General features: G+C 43.7%; 1 protein-coding gene across 1 annotated transcript in view; it reads left to right on the forward strand.

The window, feature by feature from the left end:
* The window catches only part of LOC138831497 (EF-hand calcium-binding domain-containing protein 11), a 139,565-nt gene extending 121,244 nt beyond the window's left edge, over nt 1–18,321 (forward strand). Inside the window, exon 6 of the mRNA XM_070028581.1 lies at nt 18,162–18,321. Coding sequence (XP_069884682.1) covers nt 18,162–18,243 — 82 coding nt within the window. The 3' untranslated portion in view covers nt 18,244–18,321. The remainder of the gene's footprint in view (nt 1–18,161) is intronic.
* Nucleotides 18,322–19,324: the final 1,003 nt, after the last annotated feature.

Genomic DNA, 19,324 nt, shown 5'->3' on the forward strand with positions numbered 1-19,324 from the left:
TTTTCCTCCAGGTTCGCCAAGAACTAAAAGGAATTTGAGTGCAACGTATATTCATTCCTTTGCAAGCTTATAAACTCTGAGATTTAGAACTAGCACCAGCCTTTGATGTATTTTCTTTTTACATGTGATAAAAAAAACTGAGGTTATGAAAGGTCAAATAATTTTAAGCACATATAACTTGTTAGGAGAGCAATTATAGATGAATATTTCCAAATCTTTATGTTCTTTCTGTCAAGACCTTATAAGACTTAAGATATTCAAAACCAAGCTTAGGATCTTCCCTCCTTGTATGAGTTTGCTTTGGCAGTTGGAACAAATTAGCACAAATTTAGGGGCTCAAAGCCAGACGAATGTATCACCTGTCCTGCGTGAGTGATTGACCTTGCAGATCTCCCTCAGTTTTACCTGAAGTCGTGTCCACAGCAATCACAATTTCATTGTTCCACGTCCATTTTAATTACTAACATCTGTAACACCCAACCCCACATCACACTTCATACACTTATGTATAGGTTATAGAAAGTTGGGAAAGAGCTAATAGTTTACAGACATTAAAGGAACAATCGAAAGTATCAATCCAGGTGGGCCAGATAGTAGGTTAGTGAAGGGATGAAGACATGGAAGAGAGGCAGAGGTGAGGGACTGGATAGCACTGTGGTGGGCAGCGTGGTCATCAGAAAGGATCACACTGAGTCTAGGGGCAGACAGGAATCCACCTGGTTATCTCCTGAGCAGAGGTTGTGGTGTGTAGATCGCCAGTGTCAGGTCAGGGTACTGTGCTGCTCTTGAATGCCTTATGTGTTCTATGTGTCTCCAGTGTCGTCTGATGAGTCAAATACATTCATTGTGTGCAACATCTGGAAGTTGTATTTCATCCTGCTGTGTGTCCTGATCATTCTGATACAAGTTCATCTGGTTATTGCCAACATGCTTGCTTACCTGTACAAACAAGAGGAACAGCCATCCCACCTTGACATTGGTACCCAGAATAGAATGACTCAGGGATCTGTATATCACCTTACACTTCAGAAATCCAAAAGGGCTTTCTCTGGGCTAAAATCAAGACACCCCAGGGCTGCATTTCCCTCTGGAGGCTCAAAGCAAGAATAGATTGCCTTATTTTTTTTTTCTCTTGCATTCCTTGGCAAGCACAGCTTAGCATCTTCTCCACACACACCCCCCCCACACACACACACACACACATTCCTATTCTCTCTCTCTCTCTCTTTCTCTCTCTCTCTCTCTCTCTCTCTCTCTGTATCTTAATTCCACTGACTCTGCTCTTCTCTTCTGCTTTTAATGACCCTAACGATTAGGTCAGATAATCTAGGATACTTTTGTGGTTTTTTTGGTCGGTCGTGGGGCTTGACCTCTGGGCCTGGGCGCTGTCCCTCAGCTCTTCAGCTCAAAGCTAGCATTCTACCACTTGAGCCACAACACCACTTCCAGTTTTCTGGTGGTTTATTGTAGATTAGAATCTCACAGACTTTACTGCCTGGGCTGGCTTTGAGCCGAGATCCTCAGATCTCAGCCTCCTGAGTAGTTAGGATTACAGGTGTGAGCCTCCCATGCCCAGCTAGTATACTTATTTTTTTTGGTGGTGGTGGGGGATGTCCGGTCATGGGGCCTGAACTCTGGGCCTGCGCGCTGTCCCTTGGCTCTTCAGCTCAAGGCTAGCGCTCTACCACTTGAGCCACAGCGCCACTTTCAGCTTTTTTTTTTCTTTTTTGCTTATGTGGTGCTGAGGAATCGAACCCAGGGCCTCATGCATGCAAGGCAAGCACTCTACCACTGAGCCACCTTCCCAGCCCCTATACTTATTTTTAAAAACAGCAAACTTCATTCCGTTGCACGCCCGATGTCCTTTCTTATGTATTACCCGGGGTTCTGGGACTTACACATAGACATATATTTTGTGGAAGGAAGGGGTAGTTTTCTGCCTAGCGCAATATGGATGACCTTCCAAAATTATATCTAAGAACGTGAGCTCCTTCCTTGAAGAAGAACTGTGGTGGCTTCCTATTCTTCGTCAGACCATAACCATAATCCATTAAGGCATTCCAGTCTTGAATAGCTTCATTTCCTTCATCATCCAGCCTATTAGCTCCATGCACAGCCTCAGCCTGCGTGCTAGCCACCGCTGCCTTCTTGTTCTGCAGTGTGTCTTGCTTACTCCTGCCACAGGCCCGGCCCGCACTGCTTCTGCCTTGGAAGCTCGCCCCTCACCGGCACCTCCCTGCTTAGCTCCCCGTGTGTTCTTCCCACCTCACTTCAGTCCTTCCTCCTTCGGGGATGGCTGCTCTGATCTTCTGCCCACTTCCCCCACCCCAGCTCCTCTATCACTCTTTCAGGACACCTAGCACACGCACCGTTGCACTTTGCTTGTAGAAGAATTTAAGTCTTTTCCTGGATGTACTGAAAACTCAAAGGGATTCCGCATCTGGTAATTCACCACAGCTCTTCTTTGTCTAGTGAATGAATAAATGAACTATAGAAGGTATTTTTTTAATCTTTATCTTTGTTATCTTGAAGTGGTTGTACAAGGCAATTCAACGTGTCAGTTTATGAGAACAATGAATCTTAGTATGCATCTTCCCTTCAATAAAACTACCCCCATCTTTCCCAACCCCACCATTTTCATATATGTACATTAAACAGCATGATTGTTTTCACCCATCATGGAAGGTATTTCTAAGGAAAAAAAAGTTGTTAACAAATATGTTCACTGATACATTTGTACCAATAAATAAGATTGGAAAAGTCAAACCACAAGAAATGGTATAAAACTATTGGATAAAAAGGTATATAGCCATTAAAAGTGAAAATTACAGGCTGGGAATGTGGCTTGGTGTTAGGGTGCTTGCCTAGCATGCATGAAGCCCTGGGTTCCATTCCTCAGTACCACATAAACAGAAAAAGCTGGAAGTGGTGCTGTGGCTCAAGTGGTAGAGTGCTAGTCTTTTTTTTTTTTTTTTTTTGCCAGCCCTGGGGCTTGAACTCAAGGCCTGGGCACTGTCCCTGAGCTTCTTTTTGCTCAAGGCCAGCACTCTACCACTTGAGCCACAGCACCACTTTTGGCTTTTTCTGTTTATGTGGTATGGAAGAATCGAACCCAGGGCTTCAGGCATGCTGGGCAAGCACTCTACCAACTAAGCCACATTCCCAGCCCTAGAGTGCTAGTCTTGAACAAAAGAAGCTCAGGGACAGTGCCTAGGCCCTGAGTTCATGATGAGTTCAAGCCCCAGGACTAGCAAAAAAAAAAAAAAGTAAAAGTTACAAGCTAGGCCATGGCAACTAATGCCTGTAATTCCAGCCCTCAGGAGACTAGGATCAGAAAGATCCTAGTTCCAGACCAGCCAGGACAGAAAAGTCCACAAGACTCCATCTCACTAGAAAAAGCTGGGAGTGGTGGCACACACCTATCATCCCAACTATAATGTGAAGCAGAAGCTGGGAGGTTATAGTCCAAGTACAACTCCAGGCAGGAAGTGAGATTCTATTTCAGAAATAATCAACTCAAAAATGGTCTGGGGGCATGGTTCAGTGGTAGAATGTCTGCTTAGTGAGCACAAAGCCTTAAGTTCAGACCCCCAATACTAAAGGAAGGGAGACAGAAGGAGGGGAGTAGAGATAGAGGGCAAGTGGGGGAGAGAGATTACCATATAGTGTGGTCTTCAGGCTACACAAAACACTTCATAGGTCAGATCTGTCTTTGTTATGACACTAAATCCTTAGGTTGGAAATTCAGTACCAGTGGCTCATACCTGTAGGTATCTCTGCTACTCAGGAGACAGATCGGAGAATCACGACTCAGACAAATCCCAGAGACTTATCTCCAGTTAATCAGCACAAAAGCTGGAAAAGTGAAGGTATGGCTCAAGTGGCAGAGTGCCAGCCTTGAGCAACAAGCCGAGAAAGAATACAAAGCCCTGAGTTCGTGCCCACCCACAAACAAACTACATTTAGGGGAAGATTTTAGCTATATTATACCCATTTCCTTTTGTCTATAGAATGTCAAAGAGATTTCCTAAATTTTCTCTCCAGGAAGACCAATTCTTACAGAGAGGTGGACTGTACTCTAGAAGGAAACTGGAGGTGAGGGGAACTTTAGGCAGGTGGCCGCGAGGACGCCGTTAGTGGGAATGGGGTAGAACTGTCTCTGTCCTGTTCAGACTGGAAGCCCCTCCGCCCCCATTGCTGGAAACCGAAGGAGCAGTCTGTCCCTGCGCAAGCTGTCTTGCTTTTGTCTTATACTTGTGCTCTCGATGACTGTGTGCCTCCGTGCTCCAGCATAATGTAAATACTTAATTTGTTTAATAAATATCCCGAAATAGCCTCTTTGAGTTGTTACTAGGAGGGCACGAACCTTTTAAGTCACTTAGCCAGCACAGATCAACACTTAATGTCTTTAATGATGAGCGTGATCCTTTTTTAGTGGCTGAAATGCTGTGTAATCAATGATGTAGCTCTGCCTAGAGGCAGGAGAAACTAGATAATGGGCAGAAAATGTCATGCTGGATGGGGCCAGTCATTTGAATCCCTGAAATCGGTATTAGTGTAGCAATTTATAGGAGAGCAGTTTCTTCCCAGGGCTAGGAAAAGCCCCCCATGTCTCTAATGTCCCTGGAGTGATTTACGCATTCTTGAAACCCCTTTGTGAGCCAGTGTCTGTAGCCTGCCTGCTGCACCAGCTTGGGCCCAGAGCCCCCCCCCCTCCTGGTGAGGAAGGTTTAGTGCTGAGCTGTGGGGGGAGAAGCCTGCCTGGAGTTGAGATGCCCGGATGTCATATGCAATCTTCGAGATGGCCCCTAGATCCACCCAGTGGGCTTTCCTTCCCCTGCCTCCATACCAGCTTTGAGGATTATTGTAGTCCAGTCTTCTAGCTACTAAATGGAGAAGTATGTGCGGATTGTTTTTTATTCAGCCTTCAAATGTCCCTTCTGGCCTTTGACTTGGAGTCCCTTGCTTTAACCCTGGAATGTGATTGCTTTGGCCGTGTCCCCATTTCCTGGGCATTTTATAATTTTCTAAATGCTTATAATGCCCTCTGAACCTTCATCGCTTTAGATTGAGAGTCTCTTGTTAAAAGCCTGTGGTCATTCCATTTGGTGTGACTTTCTGATTATAGGTAAGACTCTTACTAATAGAGTACTTCTGATAATTTGAGGCAATTGTTACATTATAAAATATTATTCACTTTTTATGTCGATGGTCATTGCCCACAGGTCTCGAAGTTTTAAATGCTAGGAATTTACTATAAATGAAACATTCGTAATTTATTATAATTATATTGATCGAAAGCCAGATTTGCTATTAGCTCAGTGATACACATCAATGAGAAATGGGCTGGATGGAAGATCTGTTTTCCCTGAATGTATTATTTAACACTAAAATAAAAACTGCTGGAACTCTTAATTTCTATAAATTCCTGAATTCTCATTTATTGTGGCGGGGAGTGTACTTCACAGGATTAGGGGTGGGAGGTGGTAGTAGACCTGGGGCTTGAACTCAGGGCTCAATGTTAGGGCTCTACCACTTGAACCATTGCTCCACTTCTGGCTTTTTTGATAGTCTATTGGGGAAAAAAGTCTCAGACTTTCCTGCCTGGACAGGCTTCAAATTGTGATCCTCAGATCTCAGCCTGCTGAGTAGTGAGGTTTGAACCACTGGCACCTAGCTTCACAAGATTTTAAAATATTTTTTCTATGACCAAGATATAAAGAGTAAATGACTTGGATTTCTGCTAAGTCTTAGCTAACCCCAGATGAGAGACCGTTTCAGAATCTGGCCAAATCTATCATTGTCCCCAGAGTGACAGTCATGTCCTGTACCCTCCTTTGAAATGTTATGTTTTTAATTAGTGAGAGCCACAGATATTCTCTGTTCCTACATCATTATGTTGCTAACGTTTCACTCCCAGAACTCCTGGCTGTACGGTAAGGAGACTGGGAAGAGATGAAAGTTTTGTTGAACTTGTTTGGTCATACAGATTTCTGGACTCTGTTCTTGATCATTGATTGTGAGTACTTTTAATTTCCGATGATTTATTTTTTGACATCGTTTTTTATGTTCTGAATTTTATAGCAGATTTGTTTTTCAGATCAACTTTAGACTTACGTGTTTTAATTTCCCTTTGAAAAGAGCAAATAGCTGTGCACCAGTAGCTCACACTTGTAATCCTTAGTTACTCAGGAGACTGAGATCTGAGGATCAAGTTTTAAAGCCTATCGGGTGGGAAATCCATGAAACACTAATCATCACTTAAACAGCTCTACCACTGAGCCACAGATCCACTTTCATAGCCAGAAATGGAAGTGGAACTGTGGTTCAAGTGGTAGAGTACCAGCCTTGAGCACAAAAGCTATAGGACAGTACTCAGATCCTTAGTTCAAGTCCTGGTACATACACATACACACACACACACACACACACACACACACACACACACACACACATTCACACATGCAGAACAAGTTAGCAAATAATCTCTGCAATTCTTCTCTCACATCAGAGAAAAATAAGCATTATTTGACACATATCAGAGAAAAATAAGCACTATTTGACAATTGGTATTTTCTGGCTGTGAGGCATTCTGCCTTTTAAAAAGCAAGCTTCCTTCCAAACAGTGGCTAACAATGTTATTAGCAGGGCATTTACAAATGGCTTAATGTTTATAGTTCACATTTCAACTTCAACTCTATTTGTTGCATTAGCAAAAATGAAGCTCGTTATTCTTTTAGTCCATCTCTCCAAGCCTTCCTGAACCCACTAACACTCAGCTTTCTTGTCTAGAAGTATGTCATCTTTCCTGCATTACATTTGAAAGTTCACCTCATTCCTAAACCTCCAATCAAGGATATGAACTTGTTGCTTTCCAAGAGGCCGCATCTCTGTACTGAACCATTACGCCATCTGTTAGCGTGGTCAGAGTTCATTTTATTGCCTTCTTTGTGGACAGACTTGTACTGTAAAAGCATGTGTCATTGAAAACATAATTTTCCTCATCATTATGCTTTCTTTCTAGCCAGATCATAACCTGTGAGAAATCTATTGAGCCCAGAGTGAAAAGCTCTTCAGAATAGCTGTTCTTAAGAGATTAAATGATTGCCATCTCTGTCCCATTTCTTTTATCTCATAATCAAGTTCAAGATGATACTGGATATCTCAGCAAAAGTGATTATTTGGAATAGAAATGGCCTTATCTCTGTTCATATTTCACACTGCTAAAGCAGGATCTTTTTTCTTTCCTTTTGCATTTATATATGTTTATAGTTCCACATGGTCGAAGACTCAAACTACTGTTTTCAAAAGGCTAAAATGGTTTAAATGGTTAACAGGAAATGGTTTACATTTTTTAAATTTTCTTTCTCTTTTTTTTTTCTTTAATGCCAGTCCTGGAGCTTGAACTCAGAGGCCTATACTCACGGTTGGCTTTTTCACTCAAGACTCATGGTATCACTGAAAGTCTTCTGGCTTTTCTTGCTGATAAGAGTCTCACGGACTTTTCTGCTAGTACTAGGTTTAAACTGTGATCCTCAGATCTCAATCCCTTGAGTACAGCTAGGATTACAGGCATGAGCCACTGGCACCTGACTATACTTCCAAATTTTCTGTATACAAAGGCATTAGTTGTAAGACATAGCTTAGCATCATCAAATTTTAGAGCTTAATCAAATCTAAGAAACCATTCGACCTGAAAAGTGAGAAACTGGAAAATTCCAGGCAGCTGAAAGACTTACCCAAGATTCCAAAGCTGGGCAGCATCTCCTGCCTGAGCCCAAAGCTCCTTCCTAAGCCACTGCCCCACCACTCTCAGCTGGGCCTGTAGTAGGTGCACAGACGCTGCATGGAGGAAGACTGGAAGATCTAACGACCCAAAAGTACAGGAAAGATTTTTTTTGTTGGTGGTGGTGGGTGGTGTTCATGGATCTTGAACTCTGTCTGGGCCTGGATACTATCCCTGAGCTCTTCAGCTCAAGGCGAGCTCTCTATCACTTGAGCCAGCGCCACTTCTGATTTTCTGGTAGTTCATTGGAGATAAAAGTCTCATAGGTGTTCCTGCCCAGGCTGGCTTTGAACCCCAGTCCTCAGATCTCAGCTTCCTGAGTAGCTAGGATGACAGGCAAAAGATTTTTTTTTTAAATAGCAAGTGTAAAGATGTTTGAGTTGACCTGTACCCCTTCTCCTTACAGCTGTCTAATCTTCTATTTTCTTGTTGTCATTTCTCTACCAGAGAATCAAACAAAATGAAGATCGCATCACTGTTTAGTAACAGCTCTGTCAAATCAGTGCCAGAGAAGAAATAATCAGACTGTTTGGCAGAAATGAGACTCAGGCTGTCTGTGGATTGCATTTGTCTCTGGGCCTACAAGCCGTCACACTTGTGGCTTCCTGAGATTTAGGCATGCTGAAATTATACTCTTTCTTCCTTTTAAATATATCTAGCTTTTTGAAATAAGATTCCTCATGCTTCAAATGTATAAAATGGGAAACATGAGTCATTACTTATGGGTAATCATTTTACCATCTATGACTGCATTTTACATCTCATTCCCCACTCCTTTTTTTTGGGGACCTGGACAATCAGTCACTCCATAGTGAGAGAAAAACACATATTGGTCAAGAATCATGCTTAAAGACACCATAAACAGAAATTGCTAATGGGTACAAGCAAGTTCCTCTTTTTGAATATAGAATTGAAGCAAATAATTCAGAATCTTGGGATCTAAGGAGAAATCTGAATTATCTTAAGGTTTTTTTCAAAATGAAATCATTACCCTCCCTCCCAAAATTTATAGCCAGGCATTGGTGGCTCATGCCTGAAGTCCTAGCCCTTTAAGAGGCTGAGATCCAAGGATTGCAGTTCAAAGCCAGCCTGGGCAGGAAAGTCCGTGAGACTCTTTATCTCCAGTTTAAGCACCAGAAAACGAGAGGTGGAGCTGCTCAAAGTGGTAGAGCACGATCCTTGAGCTGAATTTCTCAGGGACAGTGCCCAAACACACACACACACACACACACACACACACACACACACACACACACACACACACACACACACACACACACACACACACACACACACACACACACACACACACACACACACACACACACACACACACACACACACACTAGGTACCCTCCTTGCTTATCTTTTTTTTTTTCCCAGCTTTAATTACTCAATCAACAATGGAAATTACAGGAATAAATGATCATAAGTTTTAATAGCAAGCACATGACTGTGAGGAGCATTTCATCTTGCTCTGTCCAGGGAGGTGTGGGCATCTTTCCTTTGCCTGAGGCTCACATTGGACCTTCATGACCATTATGAACCTTTCAGACACCGAGCAGCTGTCTTGATTAGCAAATCTACTTTCAGGGTATCTCATTGCTTCTGTTCAACAAACCTACATTTTTCTTAATCGTGAATGGAATTCATGATGCCAGTGATTCATCATACTATGTTGTTATATCCTAATTTTTGTCATAGTTATTATTGTGCCTTGTGTATGTCTTAAAAATTATCCTAAGGATGGGTATATAGGAAGAAGCAGCGTATCCATAGGGTTCGGTATTATTCACAGTTCAGACATGTGCTGGGGTCTGGGAACATACATTTATTGAGCATCCACAGTCTCACTACCAAGTTGCAGATATAGCAAGGTCTCAGGCAGGATACCTAGTCCGTGAGGATGATTTCACCAGCAAGAGCAGGAAGTGCATTGCGGATCCCTTTAAACAACACAGGTGATTTAATGGATCAGTGGCTAAGAGTCTTGACATAGGACAAGCTTCGGGCTTGGTTTGGTTAGACTACAGCTTGCCCAGTTACTGATAGCCTTTCCCTTCCCATGTGCACAGCCCTGACTGAGGTTGTTAATTACCCCCCTTGAAAGCCTGGATCAGTGTGCCACTAGATGACAGGACTGATTCGGAGTGGGTGTCTTATTGGAGGACAAGTCAGATGTAAAACCAACACTCACCTTTGCATACCACATGTCCACACTCAAAGAGCTCCTTTCTTAACTTGCAAACAGAATCTGTGGACTTTATTATGTTGGGACAAACCCTTTACCCATCATTAGAGGCCAGGGGAGGAATGCCATGTACCCGTTAGCCTAAGTCAATCAGTCTTTAACCAGTCACTGTGGTATGGAGGTGGGATTAAGTGATTGACAGGTTGCTGGAGGAGGGGGTCCGTCTCCCCCAAGCCACCTAGGTACTGCACAGCCCAGAGTGGGTGGGGTGGATGTTGAGGAAGTAAGTAACAGTATCCACCAACACTACCCATTGCCTCATTGTCTGTGGCTGGATATGGTTCTACTAAGGGCAGACTTTGACTGCTTGTGTCATTTTGACTGCTTGGTCTGACCTGGATCTCCTTTTATTATTTACAGTCCATCCTAAATAGTTAAGTCTAAACTTATCGTCAGCTCTTAGCTGGACCTCTGCACCCAAAAGGATCCTCTAAGGGCTTTAAATTCAGGAACTTACTTTCTTCACTAGACTTAAAATCTAGTCTACCTTTTGTTGACTTGTTAAACATTCGTAGGTAAGATGTGTATTAGACAGCAAAGAGAGAAATTACCTTTAACATTTCAGTTGTCCAGAACCTCAACACTTTTCTAGGGGGAGTGGTGGATTCAAGAACTCAGGGCCTGGGCGCTGACCCTTAGTTTTTTCCACTGAAGGCTGGAACTCTACTATTTGAGCCACAGCTCTACTTCTGGCTTCTTGGTGGTTAATTGGAAGATAGAAGAGTTTCTCAGACTTTCCTTGATGAGCTGGCTTCAAACCACAGTCATCAGATCTCAGCCTCCTAACTAGTTAGGATTGCAGGCATGAGCCACCAGTGCCCAGCTTCAACATTCTTCTTAAAGACAATGTTTTAACTTGCTTTAAAAAGCATTTCTCGAATAGCTGAAGACTCTGATCTATTTCAGATAGTGAGATCCCTGTTAACTGAACGAGAATACGGTGTGACGTACTGTTGCTGGTGGCTATTTAAATTCTCCGTGTGAACCTCATCTCTCAGAATAAACTTTCCACTGTGTTTTAACCTGGGTTCCTCTTGGCAACAGAGCCAGTGATGAGGACTTGTGTGAAACAGAGAATGGCGGGGGGGGGGGGGGGAATCAATTCAAGTATCTGCTATCAAGTTTATTACAGCTATGAGCAACTGGAGTTTGATCCCATCAGAACCTGCACTGAGCCAAAAAAGAACGAAGTCAGAGCTGTCTGCCTGAGGGGCAGACGGAGAAAGCAATTATCCACTGAATCACTACCTTGTTGGTCAAAGGTTGCCCTCTGGGGTCTTAATGTCTTCTTTTTCCTTACTTTGAGAGAGATGGGGGGAGGGATAGGAGAGGGAGAGAGTGAGAATGTTCCTGGGAAAATAGCATAAGTTGATGTAACTTGAGGGGTGGGTGGGATTGAGAGAGATTGGGAGGAACGATGATACATTGTAATCATAAATTGATATGTTGATGAAACCCCTTTGTACAACTATTGAAAGATAATATGAGCCTAGTGCCATTGGCTCATAGCTGTAATCCTGGCTACTCAGGAGGCTGAGATTGGAGGATCACAGTTCAAAGCCAGCCCAGGTAGAAAAGTCTGGGAGACACTTATCTCCAATCAACCACCAAAAAGCCAGGAGCAGAAGTGTGGCTCGGGTGGTAGAATGCCAGTCTTGAATGCAAAGGGACAGCATCCATGCCCTGGGTTCCAGCTTCAGTCTCAACACCAAAGTAACTAAATAAAATAAAGATAATAAACAAGTTGGCATAAGATGTGGCCAAGCCGGAGCTCTCAGCAGTGGCTGAGGTCCAGTTTGGTGGTAGAGTGTATGCGATGCTCACAGAGGAAGCCCGATGCACAGGAAAGGGCGCTCCTTCACCACAGGGAGAGGCAAAGTCGGCATCTCCCATCATCCCTGAGAAGCTGAGTGTTTCTGCTCAGCACGCGTCTCTCAGAGGGTAAAAGTTAATAGACACGTAAGCAAGTGCGTTGCTGTAGACGCCCATCAGCAAAGGGGGAGGGGCTGGCAGTGCAGAGGGCAGCGGGCTCCTCTGTGGGAGACAGGGCTGCACATGGGGTGCTGTCCTGAGCGCCCCTGTACTGCGGGGCCCCTGGTCCCCAACGCCTTGCTTGTGGGGTGATTTTTGCTCTTATTCTTCTTCTTCTTCTTTTTAAATCACTTTGCCCTTACAATGGCGGCTTACTTTCTTTGAAATGACTCTAGGTAGGAATGAGAAAGAGATTCTTTTTCTCTCTCTCTCTCTTTTCCCCACTACAAAAATCCCACTAGCAAAACTTCTCATTGACGTCATCGCCTCCCCCCATTAGCTTCTCCTTAATGCGTCGGGTGACTCAGTGTCAGTCTTCAACCCACTGTGTGACCATGCCAGCAACTCATCAGAGTCACTGTCTGTCAGTCTGTCTGCTGGGACACACAGGTGCATGGTACTGACCGAGACCCAGCAAGCTCAATGAAAAAGCTTTGCTGTTGCCCAGGCAAGGAGCAAGGATGACTATCTGCATAATCCATCCAGCAAAACGTGAGCCCTAGGCACCTTGGAAGTCACTTGTCTTTAAAGTCTTTTAAAGAAAAAAAAAAATATTTTTTACTAGAATATACCCAAGGCTTGCCTCAGACCATGGCTCCTCTGGCCCAGTAGTTCTTAGGGGGTGGTCTGGTCCCCCCAGGACACACCTGGCAATTTCTGGAGACATTTTTGGCTGTCACAGAGGGTAGAGGGCAGGAGAGGTGCTGCTGCCACCTAGCGGCTGAATACCCCACCGTGCTCCGGGCAGCCCCTGAGCCTCCCACAGCCTGCTCAGGCTGGGAGCCCCTGCTCTAGCTGTTGAGGATTTGGACTGTGTGAAACAAAGCCACTTGTTTGGGAAATTCAGACTAAAAGAGGAAATCTGTCATATGAAGACAGAATTCCCCATAACCCAACCATCTCTGTCCCCTCTGACAGATCACCTTCAACTTATGCCCAGATGACCATCCATGTTGGCTAGTCTTGCAATTACAGTGTAGATAGATGCCAACTTGCATTCTTGTTTCCACTTGAAAATGGTATTTCTTTCTCCTCTCATCTCTTTCCTCTCTCATTCTCTCTCTCGTCTGTACTGGGGACTGAATAAAATCTATAAGCTATTCTCTCTCCTCCTCTTCTCTCTCTCTCCTCTCATTTCTCTCCTCTCTCCTCTCTCATTAGTACTGGGGACTGAACTCAGGATCTCACAGTTGCTAGGCAGATGCTCTATTAACTTGAGCCACTCCTCCTGTCCCATTTTTTACTGACTGTTTTCAAGGTATGGTCTCACTCTGTGTCCAGGCCAGCCTGGTCTGTGAATATCCTACTTGAATTTCCTTGGGTTGTTGGGGATAACAAACATGCACCCCTATACCCAGACATTGTACTTGTCTCAGAGCTGGGATGATAGGCCCATTCTGCTCTACCCACCTATTGAATGAGCTGGACTCTCACCAGCTTTTCTATCCAGGGTAGCCTCAAACCATGATTCCCTCCCCTCCCCACCCACCCACCCCCCGCCCCCCACCCCCCGCCCACCCAGCTCTGCCTCCCAAATAGGTAGGAGTACAGAGTTGAGCCCCTACACCTCGCCAAAAGCTAATATGTTTCTCTCTGCCTTTGGAATCCTGGCCATGTGTTGCAAATGATTTTACAACAAAAACTACCTTCCAAGAAGTAAGTATTTCTGGAACATTCTAAGAAAATTGTTCTGATTGAAATCTTCTCCTACAAGAAACAGTTACTGCTTGGGAGAATAGCTCACCATTTAAATAAAGCAATCGCTGCCCCCCCCCAGAGCCTCACAGGGAGGGAATGCTGTGTGGTGGCTTCCTGAGGGGCTGCCAGCGTGGAGTCACTGGGCAGAATGGAACTGGGGCTATTGAACCCCACACAGCACCCATCACCAGGAGGAGAGAACAGCCTTGTTCAATAAGTCAGATGAAAAGAGAAAAAGCCCATTCCCCTTGCACTCGTCATAGTAACCGGAACTACTTTTGAGGACAATGGGTCTGGAAATGTTTGTATTTTCACAGATAGAAAACCTGCGGGAATTGAGCGGAATGGATTGTCTAGTCCCGACTGAAATTCTCGGGGTATCTCAAGTGTCAGCCCTGAAATTCTCGGGGTATCTCAAGTGTCAGCCGAGGGCTTCCTGCCCTGGCTGGCTCACACAGTGCTGCCTGGAACCCCCAGTCCACACTCTGTGGGGTTCTCTTTTCAAGCTCCTCACACTTTCCTAGAGGGTTTGTGGCTCTTCAGTTCTTCCTGCTGTCTGCGAATAGAGTTGGTGGCTGGTGGTACCATTTGCTTCCCACCTGCTTTTCTTGTTCTCTTCTGCTTCTGCTCAGAAAAGAAAAAAATCTCTAAATCAGGCCTCAGCCCCTGACAATAAGATACCCCAAGCTCATCATCTCCCTATGGTGTGTGTGCCCGTCACTGCCCGGGGTCTAGGCTTGGGGAGGCCGTAATGCACAGCACATGCAGCTCTGAAGACCCAGGACATGGAGCAGTCAGTCAGGACCCTGGGGTGTTACAGCGGGGCTCCTCCCGTTCCCTTCCTCGCTTGTTCATACCGCATTACCTGGAATGGACAAGTCTTTGGAGACCCTACTCCCCAAAGCCAATTCCAGGTCTCTCTTATGTGTCTCAAAAACAAACAAACAAAAAACACCTTTAACTTGAATGGGGAGGGAGGGAGGCTGCATTTTTAGAAAGCAGTTTTTATTGTTAATGGCCATATTATTTCCAAATCAGGTCTCACTTTCTCCCAGGCCAACCTAGACTGTGATCCTCCTATTTTCCCCCTCCCCTGTAGCTAGTATGACAGACATGTACCACCATGCCCAGGTTTGTTATTATAGTTGTTGTCATTATTGTTGATGGGATATTAAGAACTCTGCCAAGGCTAGCCTTGAACCATGATTCTCCTGAATTTAGCCTCCCAAGAAGCTATGGTTACATATATGAGCCATCAGGCCCAGCCCATGACCACATTTCAGATGTCAGCAGATGTCTCCTGTCCCTAGTCTGTGTTTGGCAAGTGTAGTTGAGTAGAGAGACAGAGTCTGAGATTCCTGATAGGTGGTTGCAAGGGTGCTGTCTTCTCTGGGTTTTATCTCACTACTTTTTTTTAAGACTCTGTGGACAGGATTCACTTTCTTCAATTCCCTGAACCTCTTGGGAATGGATAGAATTTTCCTAATATTGTCATCTGTTTCCCCAGAGTCATGCATGCTGTTGCCTGCCACAGGTTTAGAGGTGGGAACACACTCCTGGAGCTAGGGGTGGGGGTGGAGGTGGGGCGGGGGGAGGGGGCAGCGGAGGGGGGGTAGTGAAGAGTAGCAGAGTGTTTTGGCACTGATTGCATATGGCTGCCATTCTTGGACTGTGTAAACAGAAATGATGAGCCACTTCCTGTTTACCTAATGTCACCATCTTCCTGTGCTCATCTCCACACCTCCAGCTCTGCCCACTAGCCACATCTGTTCCTCCCTTTCTGTGACAGTGTGGGTGCTGTGAAATCCTCACGGCATATTTCTGTCTGAAAACCACCTTTTTTTTTTTTTTTGCTTTTACAATTATAGCCCTGAGACTTGAGTTTCTTCTTTACCTGACCAGATCTGCTCACGTCTGGGAAGAAAAGTCACAAGTCATAAACAATTTCAGCGTATTTCCTTCTTCATATAAATAAGACATCCCACTCTGCATGACGTCAGTATAAAGCCACACCAGGTCATATACATGAGCTGCCCCCTTTGGATCCTTTCTTGGGCATACTTTGCCCATTTTCTGATTGGAACTTGGATAAGCCAAGCAAGCTGAATCGGATCTAAAATTTGAGCTAAATACTATGACAACAGAGATTATTTACAGAGAAAACAAGACATTGGAGTCCCTTCTCTGCAAACACTCAGTGCCTCAAAAAAAAACAAAAACAAAAAAAAACCAGAAAGTTCTCAGAAGCAGTTTATTTGAAACATCACTTTTTCTAGGATATTCACTTGACTCACCCTCTGAAATTGATAGTTCAACCTTACGAATTCGGAGTAGAAAGAAGTAAAAGGCCATTTATCTAATCCGATTCCTTGGGAAGAAAATACTTAGGCAATATTAAGAACCTTCAACTCACTAATTTTATAAAAGGGATGATTTATATTCTGCAGTCAGTAATGTGTGATAGTGATTATTTCTAATCCGTTAGAAGAGATCTGACATGCTATCCTTAAGATATAGCATGAAATCATCATGTATATTTCACCAAAGGAAGTAACAAGAATAATGACCCCTTTAGTCTACAATCATTTTACTCGAACACACTGCACCATGGTTTTGCCCTGGAGCAGAGAAGTAGGGTTTTTCTCTACTTCAAAAGAAATGAAAAATAATCATCACTCTTAGCCAGCACCATTACAGACTTCAGAGACTTTGGCATGAAATATTCAGAAAGTTTATTTTAGAATTCAATATTTTAAAAGCCTGCTTTAAAACTATTACTGTGATTAGTGGCTCTCTTGCTTGGGCTGGTCTTTGCTTTCAAAAGTCCTGTGTCATGGCCGATGCTATTTGTTGCTGCCACAGAATGTAATTTACCTCAACCACAGAAGCTCTATCGAAGGTATGTTATACATTGTTTTAGAATGTCCTCCTGGAGGAATCTGGACCACTACCCATGAGTTTTCCTTTCTTCTTTCAGATGCACTATGTTTGTGTATGGGTTTGTGTGTCTGTCTGTCTGTCTGTCTTCTGTATTGGAACTTGAACTCAGGACCTTGTGGCCTTACTTAGCTTTTTCACTCAAGGCTAGCACTCTCTCATTCAAGCCATACCTCCAGTTCTGGCATTTTGCTGAATAATTGGAGATAAGAGTCTCACAGATTTGTCTGCTTTGGCAGTTTTGGGACCACGATCATCAGATCTCAGCCTCCTGAGTAGTTAGGATTACAGGAGTGAGCCACCAATGCCTGGCTTATTTCTTATTTGTTTATGGCGTATTTCTCTGATTAAATATGTGTGTGTGTGTGTGTGTGTGTGTGTGTGTGTGTGTGTGTGTATGTTTTGTCATAGATAAGTGCAGAACAACTAGAGAAAAAATGATTTCTCCTTTCCTTGTATAATATATACAATTGGCTTCATCTCTAAATAAATTTAGAGTATTATTTCTGTATATTTCAATAATGACTCCAGCTTATATTTATTCTCAATGTAGACAAAAGATAGGTTTCTGTCTCACACAGAAACATGTAGATGATTTGGGCATTTACCCAAATGTTCACAAACAAGACCACACTAAAGCTACCAGCATGACTATGTTTATTGCAGCCTTATTTACCATAGCTAAGATATGGAACCAACCCAGATGCCCCTCAGTAGATGAATGGATCAAGAAAATGTGGTATATATACACAATGGAATTCTATGCCTCCATCAGAAAGAATGACATTGCCCCATTTGTTAGGAAATGGAAAGACTTGGAAAAAATTACATTAAGTGAAGTAAGCCAGGCCCAAAGAAACATAGGTCTCATGGTTTCCCTTATTTGCAATAACTAGTATATGTTTGAGTCAAGCAGAAAAGTTTAGATAAGTTGATGTTATGGAAATGAACCCTAAGATATGTATTCAAATGTTTTTTTTTTCTTTCATGCGATTGTGTCTAACACATTTATAAGATTATTTCATTGTTGCTTTGTATGTCCCTCCCGCACGGTATAACCCCTGCTTTCACTGTATTTGATGTTGTTATAATTTGTGGAAGGGAAGGGAAAAAACAAATCGTTTAAATAGGGATACAGGTGGACCCACTGCAACAATGAGACGTACAAGTCATTATGTCAAAAACGAACTTTACAACTTTGGTGGGGGGGGAGGAGGGTTCGGTGGGGGGCCGGGGGGGGGGGGAGGATGGGAAGGATGGGAAGGGGAAACAAAGAGGAGGCTACAATGCTTGATAAGAAATGTACTCATTATCTTGTCCATGTAATTGTAACCCCTCTGTACAGTAGTTTCACAATAAAAAAAAAAAAGAAACATGCAGATGAAGATTCTAGTGTGTTCTTGATGTGAAATCACTGATGAGGATAATGTGTAAATATTTTTCTGTTTCGTGTTTCAGAGAGGCGGATCGAGACTCAGACGGTCATGTCAGCTTCAGAGACTTTGAATACGCCATGAACTATGGACAAAGTGAATCCTAACATTTGTGAACTAGGGTGGGCATTTGTGACGTTATCCATAGATTGACGGTCAAACAGACTGCTCTGCTCATAATGTGATCCCATAAATGTGTGATTAAATTCTTCAACTTTTTTTTTGGGGGGGGGGGAGTGTTTTTTTTTTTTTGTTGTTGGTTGTGGGGCTTGAACTCAAGTACTGTCCCTGAGCCTCTTTGTACTCTAGGCTAGTGCTCTGCCACTTAAGCCACAGCACCACTTCCTGTTTTTGAGTGGTTTATTGGAGATAAGAGTCTCATAGGGACTTTTCTACCTGGACTGGCTTCAAACTACAATCCTCAGATCTCAGCCTCCTGAATAGCCAGGATGCCTTCAAGTTTTTTTTGTTTTTTTTGTTTTGTTTTTTTTTTAATTTAATTTTATTTTATTTGAGAACATACTGTACAGAGGGGCTACAATTACATGGGCAGGATAATGCATACATTTCTTACCAAGCATTGCAGCCTCCTCCTTTGTTTACCCTTCACCTCCCTTCCCAGCCTCCCCCTCCCCCCACCCAATTATACCCCCCTTCCCCCCCCCCACAGACTTCAAGTTTTTGAAGGCCAATCATATTCTTGGTCTCAGAATCCTAGACATCGGGGGAACTCTGCTTTTTGTCACCCTCACCCCCCCCCACACACACACACTGCAGAGTAGAGAGCTCCACTTGCCTCATTTCCTAGTCCTCGCTAGCCACCTAGATCCCTGGTGCTCATCAGCTCCAAAGGGCTGGGGGCGGGGGGGAAGCACCCTTTATCCTGCCAGTAACATATTCAACTTTGGTTGAAAAGGAAAAACATTCTTCCTGTTATTGCTCACTGTGTTCAAGCCATGAGCAAAGTGTTGGGAAAACAAAGACTGAAGTTCTCTAAGAAAATGTACTGGGAGTTCAAATCATGACCACACACTGGGTGCAGAGGATTGGCTAAACAAGACAAAGAAACCAGGATGTGGCAGAGGTCCTGGAGGGCAGAAGATGCATTTGTAGAATGCTATAAGGCCTGGCCTGGCCTGGGTTTTTTCTGAGAAACAGAATGCCTGGGATGCACATTTCTGGTTTTTG

The sequence above is a fragment of the Dipodomys merriami genome, unplaced genomic scaffold, assembly GCF_024711535.1.
Source record: "Dipodomys merriami isolate MVZ:Mamm:240054 unplaced genomic scaffold, mDipMer1.0.p SCAF_198, whole genome shotgun sequence".
Taxonomy (NCBI): domain Eukaryota; kingdom Metazoa; phylum Chordata; class Mammalia; order Rodentia; family Heteromyidae; genus Dipodomys; species Dipodomys merriami.